Source organism: Pleurodeles waltl, chromosome 3_1 (genome assembly GCF_031143425.1).
Source record: "Pleurodeles waltl isolate 20211129_DDA chromosome 3_1, aPleWal1.hap1.20221129, whole genome shotgun sequence".
Lineage (NCBI taxonomy): Eukaryota > Metazoa > Chordata > Amphibia > Caudata > Salamandridae > Pleurodeles > Pleurodeles waltl.
The window spans coordinates 669067375-669081859 of NC_090440.1; the positions used below are offsets into that span (position 1 = coordinate 669067375).

General features: G+C 42.6%; 1 protein-coding gene across 8 annotated transcripts in view; it reads left to right on the forward strand.

Annotated features, from left to right (window-relative positions):
- RAB3IL1 (RAB3A interacting protein like 1) overlaps positions 1 to 14485 on the forward strand; it is a 139795-nt gene that overhangs the window by 97381 nt on the left and 27929 nt on the right. For 6 of the 8 annotated variants that reach the window (XM_069223221.1, XM_069223220.1, XM_069223222.1 and 3 more), the window contains 2 exons: positions 7347 to 7424; positions 9911 to 10126. In XM_069223221.1, the coding sequence (XP_069079322.1) occupies positions 7347 to 7424; positions 9911 to 10126 (294 nt within the window). The remainder of the gene's footprint in view (positions 1 to 7346; positions 7425 to 9910; positions 10127 to 14485) is intronic. The other 2 variants (XM_069223227.1, XM_069223228.1) reach the window with 1 other exon arrangement.

Below are 14485 nucleotides of genomic sequence, written 5' to 3' on the forward strand. Positions count from 1 at the left end.
AAAAAGGCAAAAGACCTGGCTTGCTTATTGTTAAAAGCATATCTCTCACGGATTACACCAGTAGGTAATCTGTTTAATTTTTGGTGCCCCTCGGGCAAACTATGTGGGTAGACGAGTTGCACTGTGAGAATCCTTCATATGATTTCTTAGTGGGGGATGTTTATTGTTTTGTCAGCTGTAAGTTTGGACATATTTGTAATTTTATGAAAGTACATCTGATGATTGCAGTGTGGGAAACTCTTGCTGAATACAGTACATGTGATTTGTTTTTGGTAACAAGCCAGTGAAAGGCCATAACCCTGATTGATTAATTGGAAAAGCCTCTCGGGAGATATGTAGTTACATGGAATTTCACGGATTACCAAAGGAGGTAAGGTTTTGTGTCAGTTATCCTGTTTTGTAAATCCTGGGGATAAAGTTTTTGCATAAGGATAAACCATGCTAGCCCCTTTTAGAAGGGCCTGGTGGGGTTAGTTGCCTCCCAGGACCTTGTACTCAGAAATTCCTAATAAATACCTACATATACACACAAGTGTTTTTTGGATCAGGCTTTTTTAGCCATTGGCCTGTTTGAGTTTCATTCACATTTTCTCTTTCTGCCCATGACAACATACTGTATAGGCATAGGGTCAACTCACAGCAGTCATCTGCTTTATTGTCCTGTGAGTGACATGGATTTCTCTGATAACATGTGCACACCTACTTGAAAATGAGTGTGTTTCAGTGCAAGGGCGTGTGGGCTAGTCCTTTATCTTTCTCTTTCCTCTTTTAGAGGTCCTTTTTCACTCCTTTCTTTAAGAAATTATCATCTTTTGTGTAATTTTACCTCCATTTTTGCACCATCAGTTTTGCTGGATTAAGAACTCTGTGCATTTTACTGCTGCTAAACAGGAGTAATGTTCCTGTTCTCCCGCTTTTAACCTGGCTAAATTGGCTTACCCTTAATCAACATATGTAACATGCTGCTAAGTCCCTAGAATATGTTATGGAAAATGTACCCAGGGCCTGGAAGACAAAATGCCACCAGTGGAATGCAGCACCTAATGTGCCATCCCAACGGTGGGTCTGGAAAACATGGCTTCAGGGCTTCCATACATAAACTGACTGCAGCAGCCTGAAATATGCTTTCAAACCTGTTAAAATAACCCATTTTGAGAGGCGGCAAACCATGCTTTTTATTAAAAAGTCACCCCTAAGTACACCTTTTTGCCCACAAGGTAGAGGGCCTGATTTTTAAATAATGGAACATCTGTGGGATTATAATAGGCATGTTCCTCAGTGTCTAGGCCTACAAGCTATTTTCAGTAGAAGGTCTATAGTTGAATCGTAGAAAATGTCTAGGTTATAAACTTAAATATATACCTTTTAATAGGAAACCACTACTAAAGTCATTCAAACTGCTAGATCTTGACCCTGTGGCATTCCAAGGCACTTTCCTCTGAACACTTTCTGGGCCTGTGGAAGAATATCATAGGTCTGGATCATGCGTAATGTGACCTGAAAGAAGTCCGAGAGAACTAGACCTGCTCCCTCTTGTACCCAAGACAAAGGGGCTGACATGCTGTGTGGCTACAGGGACACAACAAGCTGAAAAAACTATTTTCCCTTGAAAACCAATCGCTCAGTTCCAACTGAACCTTACCTGGACCTTGCAAAGCCTTGGCTGGGTCAAGCCCTCGTAGCCCTAAGAGCTAACCTCCTGAAATCTTGGAGTCTTAAATGAAGGGCTGAGGGAAAAAGAGTCTGAACCCTGCAAAATTGGAACTTGGAAATCGTTTGTAGTTTCAGAGCTCCTGCGAACTGGATCCAACCACCAGAGTCAATTAGGTGAAGGCGTGACCTCCGTGGGCTGAAGAAACACGTTTGTCTTGCTTGTTGGCGCTTCTCTGCAGCAACAAATCCATTTCACCTTGACTTCGCCGAAAAGGTATCCAACCTCATGGAGCCTTTTCGGATACAGCCTACTGCCTTGCCCTGCTGGAGAAATCTGCCTTTAAAAAAAAAGAGACCAAGGACCTGATTTAGAGGCCAGTGGATGGGTTACTCCATCCATGATATGAAGGATGTAGTGACTGCTGTATTACAAGTGCATTAAATACAATAGCACTTGTAATGTGGTGAACAGGATGTCCCCCACATTTCTGATGGAGTGACCCATCTCGCAAACATTAAATCAGGCCCTAAATACCAACCAACATGGAGACTTCTCTGAGCGCAAAAGTTTTATTTGAGTTTTCCCACTTTGTTCTTTTCTTGCCAAAAAAATCAGTTTCAGATGGACCTAGCTCAATGCCTCTGTAACATCAGTGACACCTTCGCAGATACACCCTGCTGCCTTGTCCTGCTGAGAGAGTTTGACTTCCATATTGAAGACATTGTGCTGATGTATCTTTGTTTTCATTAACGATTACCTATTTGCGATTCAATGCAAATTGCAATTAGGTAATCCCTATTTGAATGTATGAAACTCCATGAGTTTCATTTAGCATTTCCTAATGGGTCACGGGTCGACCTACCTCTTTAATATTATTGAGGCAGGTGGCAATTTGTGACTCATTTAGAAAAGGCAAAAATCACAGGGATGGTGGCCTACTGGGCTCAGCAGACCACCATGCCCGTGATTGCTTTTAAATAAAGCTATATTTTTTTTTTATGCACCCTGTTTGCCTAAAAGGAAAACAGGATTTGTTTAACAAAGAAAAATGAAAAGTTTTCTTAAAATTTTTTAAGAGTAGGCAGTGGTCCGTGGGACCACAGCCTGCTCTTAAAAAAAGTTTTCGCTACCACTCACAAAGGGGAAGGGGTCCCTTAGGGACCACCTTCCTTTAAAGTAGGTGGTAAAATGCGAATGTATTGCAACCACACTTTGGTCAGAAAACATTCCTACATACCACTGCAAATTGGCATTAGGAAGGTACGCCCTTGACTCGCCCCTTCCTATCACCGAATCGGTATCGATGCGCAATTCCAAATTGCGATTTGGTAACATGTTACTGAATCACAAATTGGAATTCACATATACCAAAATGCATTTTTGCGGTCACTAACGGCCCTATTGGGCTGTTTGCAACCGCAAAAATGCATGATACATTTGCCCCTAAGTTATAATGTAAAATCCTTGTCCAAGCCATCTCACTTGGTGTATCTCACCTCAGGATCCATTGAAGTCAACCTCAAAGTGCACCTAGGTACCGGTCTAAAGCGACCATAGCCTATTATTGGCACTAAGTGCTTCTTGGTGTTTTTTCACTTAAAACTTAAAAAATCCATATCTCTGGTTCCTCTTTTCTGATTTTTGTCATTTTCTTCACCAATATTTACTCTATTTTTTAATTCGATTTTGGATTTCTCTTTTTGGAGGGGGTACTTTGAAGTTATGACTGTTGTAGTACTGCATAAATACTTTTCACATTACCCTACATTAAAGCTGCCTGCCTCTGTGTGCCATAGCTAACAGGAGGCTGAGATCATTATAATTTAGTGACTTTAGGGTTCACTTTGACAAGTTGGTTTTATTATTCCTCGATGTCGGCTACCACCCACCACAAATATTAATCCATTTTCTTATTTTTCTTATACTTTTCTTCTCATTTTGATTTCTTAGAGTGATTTGCAGGTCCCCAGACAGTGCAGTTCTTTTCATTTGCAGTGTGCAGCATCCCATGTTCCCAATACTTCTAAATCAGGCAGCCATCTTCGATTGAGATTGTCTGTAGGGTATCATTATTTTACCATTCCAAGTTGACTGCTAAGTTTAGAAGCATTATATTGGCCCTCTTGGATCAGTCCAACAATGATGCAGTATGCACAGTGCCATTCCAGAATGGCCACCTAGTCTGATATTACTATGTGACAATCCCAGAATGGTATTGTGCATATTATATCATTATTTTACTGCTACAAGATGACAAACACATTGCTTCTGATATGAAAGTTGTTTTAAAACTTTAAAATAATAATACATAATGTACAGTACGACTGCAGGACCATCACTACTATATTTAGGTTTATTTTTATAATGCAAGCATTTTCCTGTCATATTTAGGCAACAACATGTTTTTTTCTTCTTTTTCTTTTAAGTTATCTTTCATATTCCTGTTGATATGTATTCTGTGTGTCTTTTATTTTGGATGGGTAAGTGGGTGACTGCCACAATAAGCCTGTGAGTGGGTGAAAGAGCAGGAGTGCAAGATTGAATGGGGAGTGCATGTATGATAACTCAAAAGTGACTGAAGAGGCACTGTCATTAATTGCCAAAGCCTGTTGGGAACTGGAAGTCTATTTTGGGCCATACAAGTGTTTTGTAGTTTCACAAAGGGGCAGTAGTGGTCCACAACACAGCACTGTTTTGACATCATTGATAAGTGTAGTTTCTAGATGACATACTCCCGATCCGACATTGGTGCGTACGCCCATTGACAGTTGTTTGATCCAATAACATGCTGTTGCTTCTCGCTTTTATTAAATATGGCCATCACTTGAGTGATTATATTTTTTCCTACGGTCACCCAGGTTTTATGACTGCCCTTCTCTGTCAGAGCTTTTAAGTTGCCCATGTCTACAATGCGATGGGTTGTTAAACCAGTTCTGGCCCTTTAACTCACATCAAACTGACCAGTCCTGAATTTATAGTGGAAAGAACACCTCTTTGTACTGGAATGTAAAATTAAATGAGCTAATAGGTTTGGTTGGCTATCACCCAACATGGGACTTCTTGAGTCTCAGCCTTCCAGCCACTTTCCTGACCCTCTTTCCTATCTTTCACCAGCTCTCATCAGTATTTACTTATGTGTCATCAAGTGTTTACATTTTCCCACATCCTTTCCTGCTATCTGAAGTGCATCTTTTTATAGTGCAGTAGATGCAGGTACACCGGGGCCTTGGGGGGGCCTTCTACTGCACCCTAGTTATAGATGTTTATTAGAAATGGGCTCTCTAGTTGGCAGTGGTTTGTACCCGGTCCAAGTAGGACCCTCACTCTAGTCAGGGTAAGGGACCCACACAGCTAAGATAACCCCTGCTCACTCCCTTGGCAGCTTGACTCAAGCAGTCAGGCTTATCTCTAAGAGTATTTATTAAAGTATTTGTACACACACACACACACACAGTAACACATTGAAAACACTACAAAAGGACTCCACACCAGTTTAGACAAATAGCCAATATTTATCTGAGTAAAACAAGACCAGAATGACAAAAATCCCACATACACAAGTGAAGATATCACTTTTTAAAAGTTTAAGCAAGTCTTAATCCATTGCACTTAATGGATGTGTCTCTTTAGCACAAAGTACCTGGGATGCATCAAAAACAGAGATGATGTAGTGACAGGGGAGGTGAGGCACCAGGAAACCAAAGCGATGCATCGTTTCTTTACTACGCAGGACAGGTGATGCGTTGATTCTTTCCTCGCAGGTGAGACGATGCATCTGTTCCTTACTGGCAGGGGAGGTGATGCGTCAAGTCTTTCCTTGCAGGAAAGGTAATACGTCAATTTCCGGACACGCAGCTTCAGTTCGTTACTGTGGTGTGCGGTTGATGGAAAATTTGTACCCAGGGGCGATGCGTGAATTTTCTCCTTTAGATCACTAGCTTGCACTTCTAAGGGCCCAGGAACTGGAGTTGGCATCACTTGGCTAGTCAGGACTCTCAGTAGAAGGCACTGCTAGATGAAGTCTTTGATGTTCCTGAGACCTCTTAACAGGGGGCAAGCTCAGTCCAAGCCCTTGGAGAACCTTTGGAAGTAGGATGTAGAAAGCCAAGTCCAGTCCTTTCTCTCCCAGGACAGAAGCAGCAAGCTAGCACAACAAAGCAACAGGCAGAGTGGAGGTTCCTCCTACATCATCCAGCTCTTCTTCCCAGCAGAATTTCCTCAGTCAAAAAGGATTCTAACTATGTGGTGTCAGAGGTCCTGTACTTATACCCATTGCTGTCTTTGAAGCAGGCAAACTTTGTAGTGCACAAGGCCCTGCCTTTCCCTGCCCTGGCCCCAGGCACACTCCAGGGATACTCCAGGGGGTTGAAGACTGCTTTGTGTGAGGACAGGCACAGCCCTATTCAGGTGCGGATGTAAGCTCCTTTCATCATTCTAGCTCAGGAAGACCCACCAGCCTGGTGATGGGACATCAGGATATGCAGTGCACACCTCAGCTCCCTTTGTATGACTGTCTAGAATGAAAACACACAAAAAAAACTGTCATCCTGACCCAGGTGTGTATTTGGCAGACAGGCACAGGACGGAATGGTTAAGCAAGAAAGTGCCCACTTTCTAAACATGGTATTTTCAAACTTACAATTCAAAAGCCAATTTCACCAAAAGATATATTTTTAAATTGTGAGTTCAAATATCCCAAACTCCACATCTCTATCTGCTCCTGATGGGAAATTACACTTAAAAGATATTTCAAGGCAATCCCCATGTTACCCTATGTTAGAGATAGGTCTTGTAATAGTGAAAAAGGACATGAGCAGTATTTCACTATCAGGACATGTAAAACACACCAATACATGCATTACCTTTTAAATACACTGCACCCTGCCCATCAGTCTTCATTGGGACTGCCTTTGGAGTGATTTACAGGTAATAAAAGGGAAGGTTTGGGCCTGACATGTGGGTGCACTTGCGAGGTCGACATGGCAATTTAAAAATGCAGACACTGCAATCGCAGGTCTAAGACATGTTTGCAGGACTTCTCGTGGGTGGCACAATCAGTGCTGCTGGCCCACAAGAAGCATATGATTAACATGCCTTGGGAACACCTTTTGCACTATATCAGGGACTTACTAGTAAATCAGATATGCCAATCATGGATAAACCAATCACCAATACAATTTAGACAGAGGCCATATGCACTTTGGCACTGGTTAGCAGTGGTAAAGTGCCCTGAGTCCTAAAGTCAACAAAAACAGGTCAGAAAGAATCGGTCGAAGAAGGCAAATAGTTTGGTGACAATCCTGCAAAAAGGGCCAGGTCCAACAGTGTTTTTACTACCAAACACAGTTATTGGGGGGGGGGGGCATTTTCCTTACTGGCACATGGGCCATAGCACCTTTACCACACCACTGCCCCCTATATGCCAGGCCACTCTTTATCACTATAGTTTGCTCCTTTTTTATGGTGAGCTGCATCTTATGCCACCTCCCTGCCAACTCACTTCAGTGTCACCCCTCCCCGATCTAAGTCCCATTTTTACCTGCTCCCCCCTCAGCATATCTGAGCTAGGTCATGCCATTGTAACCATGACCATATCCTTCTAATGACTTTCATCACTCTTTCCGTTCCCCCCACCCAAATTCACATTTGGACCAAACCTCCTTCTTCTAACTCTGAACCTCCCCTATTACAGGAAGCCCACAAGATGGTGCGGGAGGCAAACACCAAGCAGGCGGCATCCGAGAAACAGCTGAAGGAGGCACAGGGCAAGGTAAGCGCTCTAGTTTATGTATGCAAGGAATGATCAGATTGCATGGAATTTTGTAAATTCAGCTTTTTCTCTGAAAGACCCAAAGGGGTTTTGCAGGATAATTCTTCTGGTAGGCCTTATAGAATCAGACAGTGCCATGTCTTCTAAAGCTGCATGGTCTAATAACAACACACTTATTGGTGTATTTCCAAACTGTGCCCATCATAATTTTTAGTGTCCCACTTTCAATTAGCTATTTGAAGGTGAAGAATGCACGTCTTGCAATAACGATGGGAAGTGAGATCACCGTGCTAAAAATAAATATCAGAGACAATGATGTTATGTAATGGCATAATGAAGTTCAGAAGTGAGATCAGGCTTTTCGAAGACAGCGAGGTTATACAGTGTGAGTATGAACTCTACAGGAAGTGAGCTCATGCAGTGAAATATAACAATCAATTAAATGAGGTAGAGGTCAGAGAAAGTGAGGTCATGCAGTGCCATTGATGAATGTTTAGCGATCAATGACATGCTCTACCATTAGGTAGATCTTGAAAAAACATGAGCGCCATATAGGTGCATCCTCTCTGCAATTGCGGAGGAGCATCACCCCACTGGCTAAGAGCCAGCAGCAGACAAATAAAGCAATATTTTAATATTGTTTTATTTTTCTGCTGCTGGCTCAGTAAGCAGGTGGAGGGAGGGGCTCGGCCTCGGGAGGTGGGATGAGGACTTGTGTGCACCAAGTGCGCATGTGTGTTTGGACGCTTAAGACAGCCGTCCACACACACATGTGCACTTAGGTTTCTCCAGCCCAGCTATGTACACAGCCAGACTAGAGAAAGTGCACAGGCCCCAGGGTTGTGTCTGAGTGGCAGTCACTGCTGCTCAGACTAATCCTGACGATGCTTACATGCTGTGTTTAGCATGTAAGCTGCACTAGGATTGCTGGGGTGCCTCTTCTGGTTTCCCTGCGATGGGGACGAACCAAGCGGCAGGAGTGGACGGCTGCGGCGACGAACGGTTAAGTGTTAATTTTTTCTTTTTTTAATGTATTCCCCGCCGCCACCGCTCCCATTGATATCTGCGGAAGCCACTGCTGGCACAATACAATGTTATTGAGAGGAATTTAAAGGAAGAGAGGTAATATAATTTCACACAGGGCAGACAGAGGAAGTGAGGCCATATGTTGCAGTGATGCATCATGTCAGGAAGAGATACTGCACTGGGTCAAAAAGAATCTATAGAAACTGAGCTAATTCAAAGGTATATAACACCATTAACAACAAGGAGGGTAACATAAGTGTGTGAAACCAGAGCATTTGGTATGTCGGGCAGGTGAAGCTCTTTGATATCACAGTATTACTCACTAGGTAGTGCGGTCAAACATTGTAACTGAAAAACATGTTATTCTAGGGGTGTGATGTAATTTACAGTATTGCCGTGGAGCAGGGTTCCTAAGACGTGAGGCCAAACAGTGTAACTGAGTTGAGCTCAGAGGAAGTGAGGTCATGTAGTGTTATAGAGCGTCAAAGGTCTGAGGTCATGCTGTTTTGAACAGACGTCAGAGGAAGTTGCACTGCATTAAGGGGGTTCTAAAGGCTTGAAGCCTCGCAGCATCACTGAGTGGAGTTCAGAAGAAAAGAGGCCTCGCAGTGTGCCATAGATCTTAGAAGAAACATCCAAATACAGATATGTACAAACTTCAAGTGAATGTGAGACGCAGAATGTGTGATTGAATTCAGAGTAGGTTACGTGTGACAGTGTTATTGAGCTTAAACAAAGTCAGGTCACGCAAAGTGTCATAAAGCTTTGAATAACTGAGGTAGTACAGTTTGGTGCAGATTTAAGAGGAAGTGAGGTCATTCAACACTTGACAGAGTTCATAGGAAGGGAGGGCAGACAGTGTAACCAAGAAGAGATCAAAGAAAAGCAGGTTATACTAAATGTACTAGAGCTTCAAATAGTGGAAATGCTGCTTGGTGCAGAGCTAAGAGGGAGTGAGGTCAGAAAATGATTGCTAGAGTTCAGAGGAAGAAGAGCCGCACACAGTGTTAGTGAGTGGAGCACAGAGGAAAGGAGGCCATGCAGTGTGACATAAAGTGCAGAGATGAGGTCACAAAGTGTGTGGTAGATTTACAGGAAGTGAGGTTACACTGTACTATTGAGCAGATATAGGAGGAAGAAGGTTATACAACGATTCATGAAGCTGTAGAATCGTGTGCATAGTTACCAGGTCATACAATGTGGGGTAGAGGTAAGAGAAAGTGAGGTTAGACAGTTTATTAAAGTTAAGTGTTAGTAAGGAAAGAGCTGCAGTGCCTCATGGAGCTCAGACTAAGGTAAGAGTTTGGGAGGTCATACCATGACTGCTAAATTCCAGATGGGGTGTTGAACCAGTGTTTCGGAAAGTGTTGGTGCATAGAGGGTGTGAGGGTTTGAATTACCTCCTTCTCAGAAATAGTGCAGGGAGTACAATAACTCTCACTTTCCTTCTCTTTGACCAGATTGACATGCTGCAGGCTGAGGTGACAGCCTTGAAGACCTTAGTGATCACTTCAACCCCATCTTCACCGAACCGGGAGCAGCACCCCCAGCTCCAGAGCCCATCTAAGACTTCCTTCAGAAAGGGACACATACGCAACAAGAGCACCAGCAGTGCCATTGGCACCAACAACAGCCCCAGCCCCCCGTTAGAACCAATCAGCAAGGAGAGCAGAGAGGTGGGCATGGAAACTGCATCTATAAATGCTGAAATCAAGACGGGTCTATAAAGGAAACAATAGGAAAGTGTTGGCATGTGGGACAGCATATTTAATAGCAATTTGGAGGTATGAAGCATTCAGGATAGTTGGTTCTACCAGGGAAAGAGGAGTCGAAGGTGCTGAGGCAGTTTTGTGTAATGATCTCTAAACTGGCGCCAAGGAATCTGAAGATGACAAGCAGTACTGATGAATGCATTAGTAATACCCCTTCTCGTGTACTTAGGGCCAGGGCAATTTAAATAGGTGTATGTGCAGTAAGGGGAGTAAATAGGCAAGGGACTGTAGGGACTGAACTACATCGAGGCTAGGGGAGAAGAAATAAGATAGTATGGAGGAAGCCGATATGGAACATGCCAAGTAAAATGTGCAGAGTGTGAAGGCAGAGGCATGGAAGATGGAGAAGCCAGAGGGGAATAGCGTGCAGATTGGAAGCAAAAGCAGATTGGAAGAGACAGGTGGAATGGGCAGCAGGACTTTCTGCTTCCTGTGGCCCCTCCTTTGGTACCAATCCACCCATGCATTGGAAAACATGTGGACAGCTTTTCTCCGCACCAGGGCAATTCCACATTGTCATCATGTTTGGTAACTTCCAGAAGAGGCATTACAGTCACCTGCTGGGTTGCTCTTCGTCACATTTTTTAAACATTGGACAGATTATGCATGCCCCTTTTGGCATAAATGATACCTGTTAGGAACAATATATGATAACACCTTTTTAAAATAAAGATTCCATGTTTTGAGTATGAACAAAAGAGCAGTATAAGAATGATGTTTGCTTTATTTTTACTTATTCCAGCAGTGAGTTGTTGGAGTTGAGGTTGTAGTTCTTGTTAGGATTAAGGTTTGCATTGTTTGAAGTGTAGGTTTAGGGCTGGGCATATATACGTACGGTTAGAATTGGTGCAAGGGTTTGTGTTATGTTTACGTTTAAGGATTTGTTTAGGGTTAGAGTTAAATGCATTGTTAATATAAAGGCTTTATCTAGGTGTACAGCTAGTTAGTTGGTTAGTGTGATGGTTAGGGCTAGTGTTGTAGTTAGGGTTTGGTATGATATAATATGTTGTTGAGACACAGATGGCCCGATTCACAAAGGTAAAGTTAGACCAAAAGTCTAACCTTAGACCTTAAGTCTAAGTTAGACCTAAAGTCTAAGTTTAGACCTGAAATCTACGTTTACACCTGAAGTCTAACTTTACATCCAAAGCCTAAGTTTAAACCTGAAGTGTAAATTAGACCAAAAATCTAACTTTACTAGTAGTAACTGACCTTTCTGAATACCAAAAAGTAGTAAAGTTAGACTTTTCGTCTAAGTTAAACTTTAAGTCTAAACTTAGACTTCAGGTCTAAATATAGGCTTCAGGTGTAATTTAGACTTCAGTTAGATTTTAGATATAAGTTGTAGAAATGGTGCGCTCCTTTGTGTTCCATGTACTATCATATGCTGACGACACCAAGATCATTGTGTCCATCTCAAATAACCCTATATCAATGCCAGAGAAATTCAACCAATACATGACTAGTATTCGCAGGTGGATGAAAGGCAATGCCCTAAAATTGCATGCAGAAAAAAAATGAGGTTTTAGTGTTTGGTATGCAGGAATTCATCTAGTCCAATATCTGGCAGCCGAAGGACTTGGGTTTCTTCCCACTCTGGTCAAATCCGCCCAAAACCTGGGTGCCATCTTTGATAACACCTTGAGTTTTGACACTCAGGCCAGCCACACCACCAGCACCTGCTTCCTCATTAGCAGGACCTTGAGGAACATTTTTCCCTACATTCCCCTGCAATTGTGTCAGTCTGTAATTTTTGTTCTGGTCACCTCGTGATCGGATTACTGCAATTCTTTATATCTCAACATTAAAACCTCTTGCCATAATAAGCTTCAAATTGCCCAGAATGCAGCAACCCATCTGGTCCTTAACATCCCCAAGCACCTCTCGGTCAAGGACGGGATTCGCACCCTTCACTGGCTCACCGTCAAAAAAAGGGTCAATTTTAAATCTCCTTGCATGGTGTTCTTAGCCCTGCATCAGAAAAGACCCAGTCACCTTAATTCAATCTTACGCTGATACACTCCCAGCAGTCTTCTTAGATCTTCCTTCCACAAGATCCCAATCGTTCTCAGATTTTGGAAGGTCAGTTGGGATGGTTGCTCCATTTCGGTGTTCATTTCCAAACTATGCAACTCCTTCCCACCCACTTCTCTGAACTTGACTCTTTCTCTGTCTTTAAAAAACATCTTAAAACATTTGCTTTTTTCTGTCCAGTCTGCCTAGACATCCTCTGTACTACTACAGACTGTGATGTACTGCCTCCTAAAGCACTTTGACACCTTCAGGTATAGTGTGCTTTATAAAATCTGTTAACATAACATAGCAAAATTAGATTTAAGGTCTAAACTTAGACTTAAGGTCTAAACTTAGACTTTTGGTCTAACTTTCCCTTTGTGAATTGGGCCCAGAAAATCTGATTCTGAACGGAGTTTTAATAAACTTACAACTTGGGTTGGAGGTTGTATACGTTAGCCTAGGTGTTATGGTTAAATCTCTGGTATTCTTTCCCCATAACGGTCAGTTCACTGTAGAATGCACTTTTCTTTATAAAGGATTTTCCATATGAAGGCATTTATTTAACTTTGCGTTCTTCATAATTACATAAAGTTGAGTGTAGTGCCTTAAAGGGGTGGCAGAAAAAAGGCATAAAAGGACGGAAATCAAAGCAAAGGTTTTAAGAATTGGAAGAACGGGAGAGGGCAAAGACTGAAAAGTAGATAACGATTGTAGTTGGCGGAGTGACATATCTCCTGTTAGATCTGGACTAATCCTCCACTAATCCACTATGAACCCCCCTTCTCTCACTGCATACTCCAAGAATGCAAGTTCAGAGAATAACGAACCTAAGATTTACCCTGCCTGGGTGGGCTGATTACATAATGATTTAGGACTCTGTGGAGAGCTGTCACAAACACCTGCCTATAAAACCATTGGGGTATCCCAGAAGGTTAATACCTTACCACTGAGAATGTCATGCTACCTTAATGCTAGCCTATTGGGCAATCAGGCAGTGCCTAATGGGCTGGTCTGACAGATCAGTGTGTGGGCTGTTTTTTTAGCAGATATTACCACAAACATTGACTGCAACAAACACAGATGTGTGCAGTCTCCCATACCTGTCAGAATACCCATACAGTGTGTCTTTAGAGATTCAAAACTGACCTGATTTTTTAATGTGTGACACTTTTTTAATTATGTGGTTTGCTAACGGGCCAACTTTTATTTTGGTGCTGGACCTAATTGTGGTTCCAGTTTGACCCTGATCAGGATGAAAAACATCCTACTCTTACAGAGGTTAATAAAATGAGTATGAATGAATGGGGTAAGAGTAGAACCTATTGGTCCATCAAGTGTTTGGTGAGTTGTTGCTGTTTGAAAGATCACTTGTTATCACCATATAACCCACAGTGTGCTGAATCAGTCAGAAGGATCATTGGGAGTGGGAGGGAATGAAGAAATGCACAGACACGAGTGCACAGCCTTTTGCACTTTGCATTGAATAAGAAGTGATCAGCTTGTAGTGAGTAGACCAGGTGGAAAGCAATGCCAGTAAAAGGTGCCGCCCACGGGTGCTGCACTTGAGATAACAGCCTCTTGTGGCAACTGCCCTATGCCACAAACGTGCTCTATCAGAGTTTGACAGGCGGGCATCGCCCTTTGATTTAGGCGTCCTGCACAATTTTGAGAGTCTTAGTCACACCCGCTTGATCATCCCCTCCTGGCACCATTCTTTTTCAAGGAATACACGGACAGGTTGTCTCCAAGAGCTAGCCTGCCTCCACATGAGGTAATGAATTCCAAACTGGTGAATCTGCCTGTTTCCTACATAACAGTTCTTTTATGGCACCATGCCCTAAGCAGTGTGTCGGCCAGTAAGCCCTCCTCTTCAACATATGAGTAGGTGTTGGAAATGGCCCTATCTGCAGGGTTATCCCTGAAATGTTTGCCTTTCTCCTCCTATTTTTCTGACTCTTTATCTGTTGCCTTTAAGACTCTGACCACTTCACCACTGCTAATCAGTGCTAAAGTGCATGTGTTCTCTCCCCTAAAATGTGGCACTATTGACTTATGCCTGTTTGCCTTATTTGATTTACCTGTAAGTCCCTTGTAAAGTGGTATACTATGTACACAGGGCCTATAAATTAAATGCTACTAGTGGACCTGCAGACCAGATTGCGCCACCCACAGAAGTAGCTTAGTAGTGACAAACACCCTAATTTGTTTCCCTTATATAAGACTAAGTGGTAATTTCTGATCTGTGAG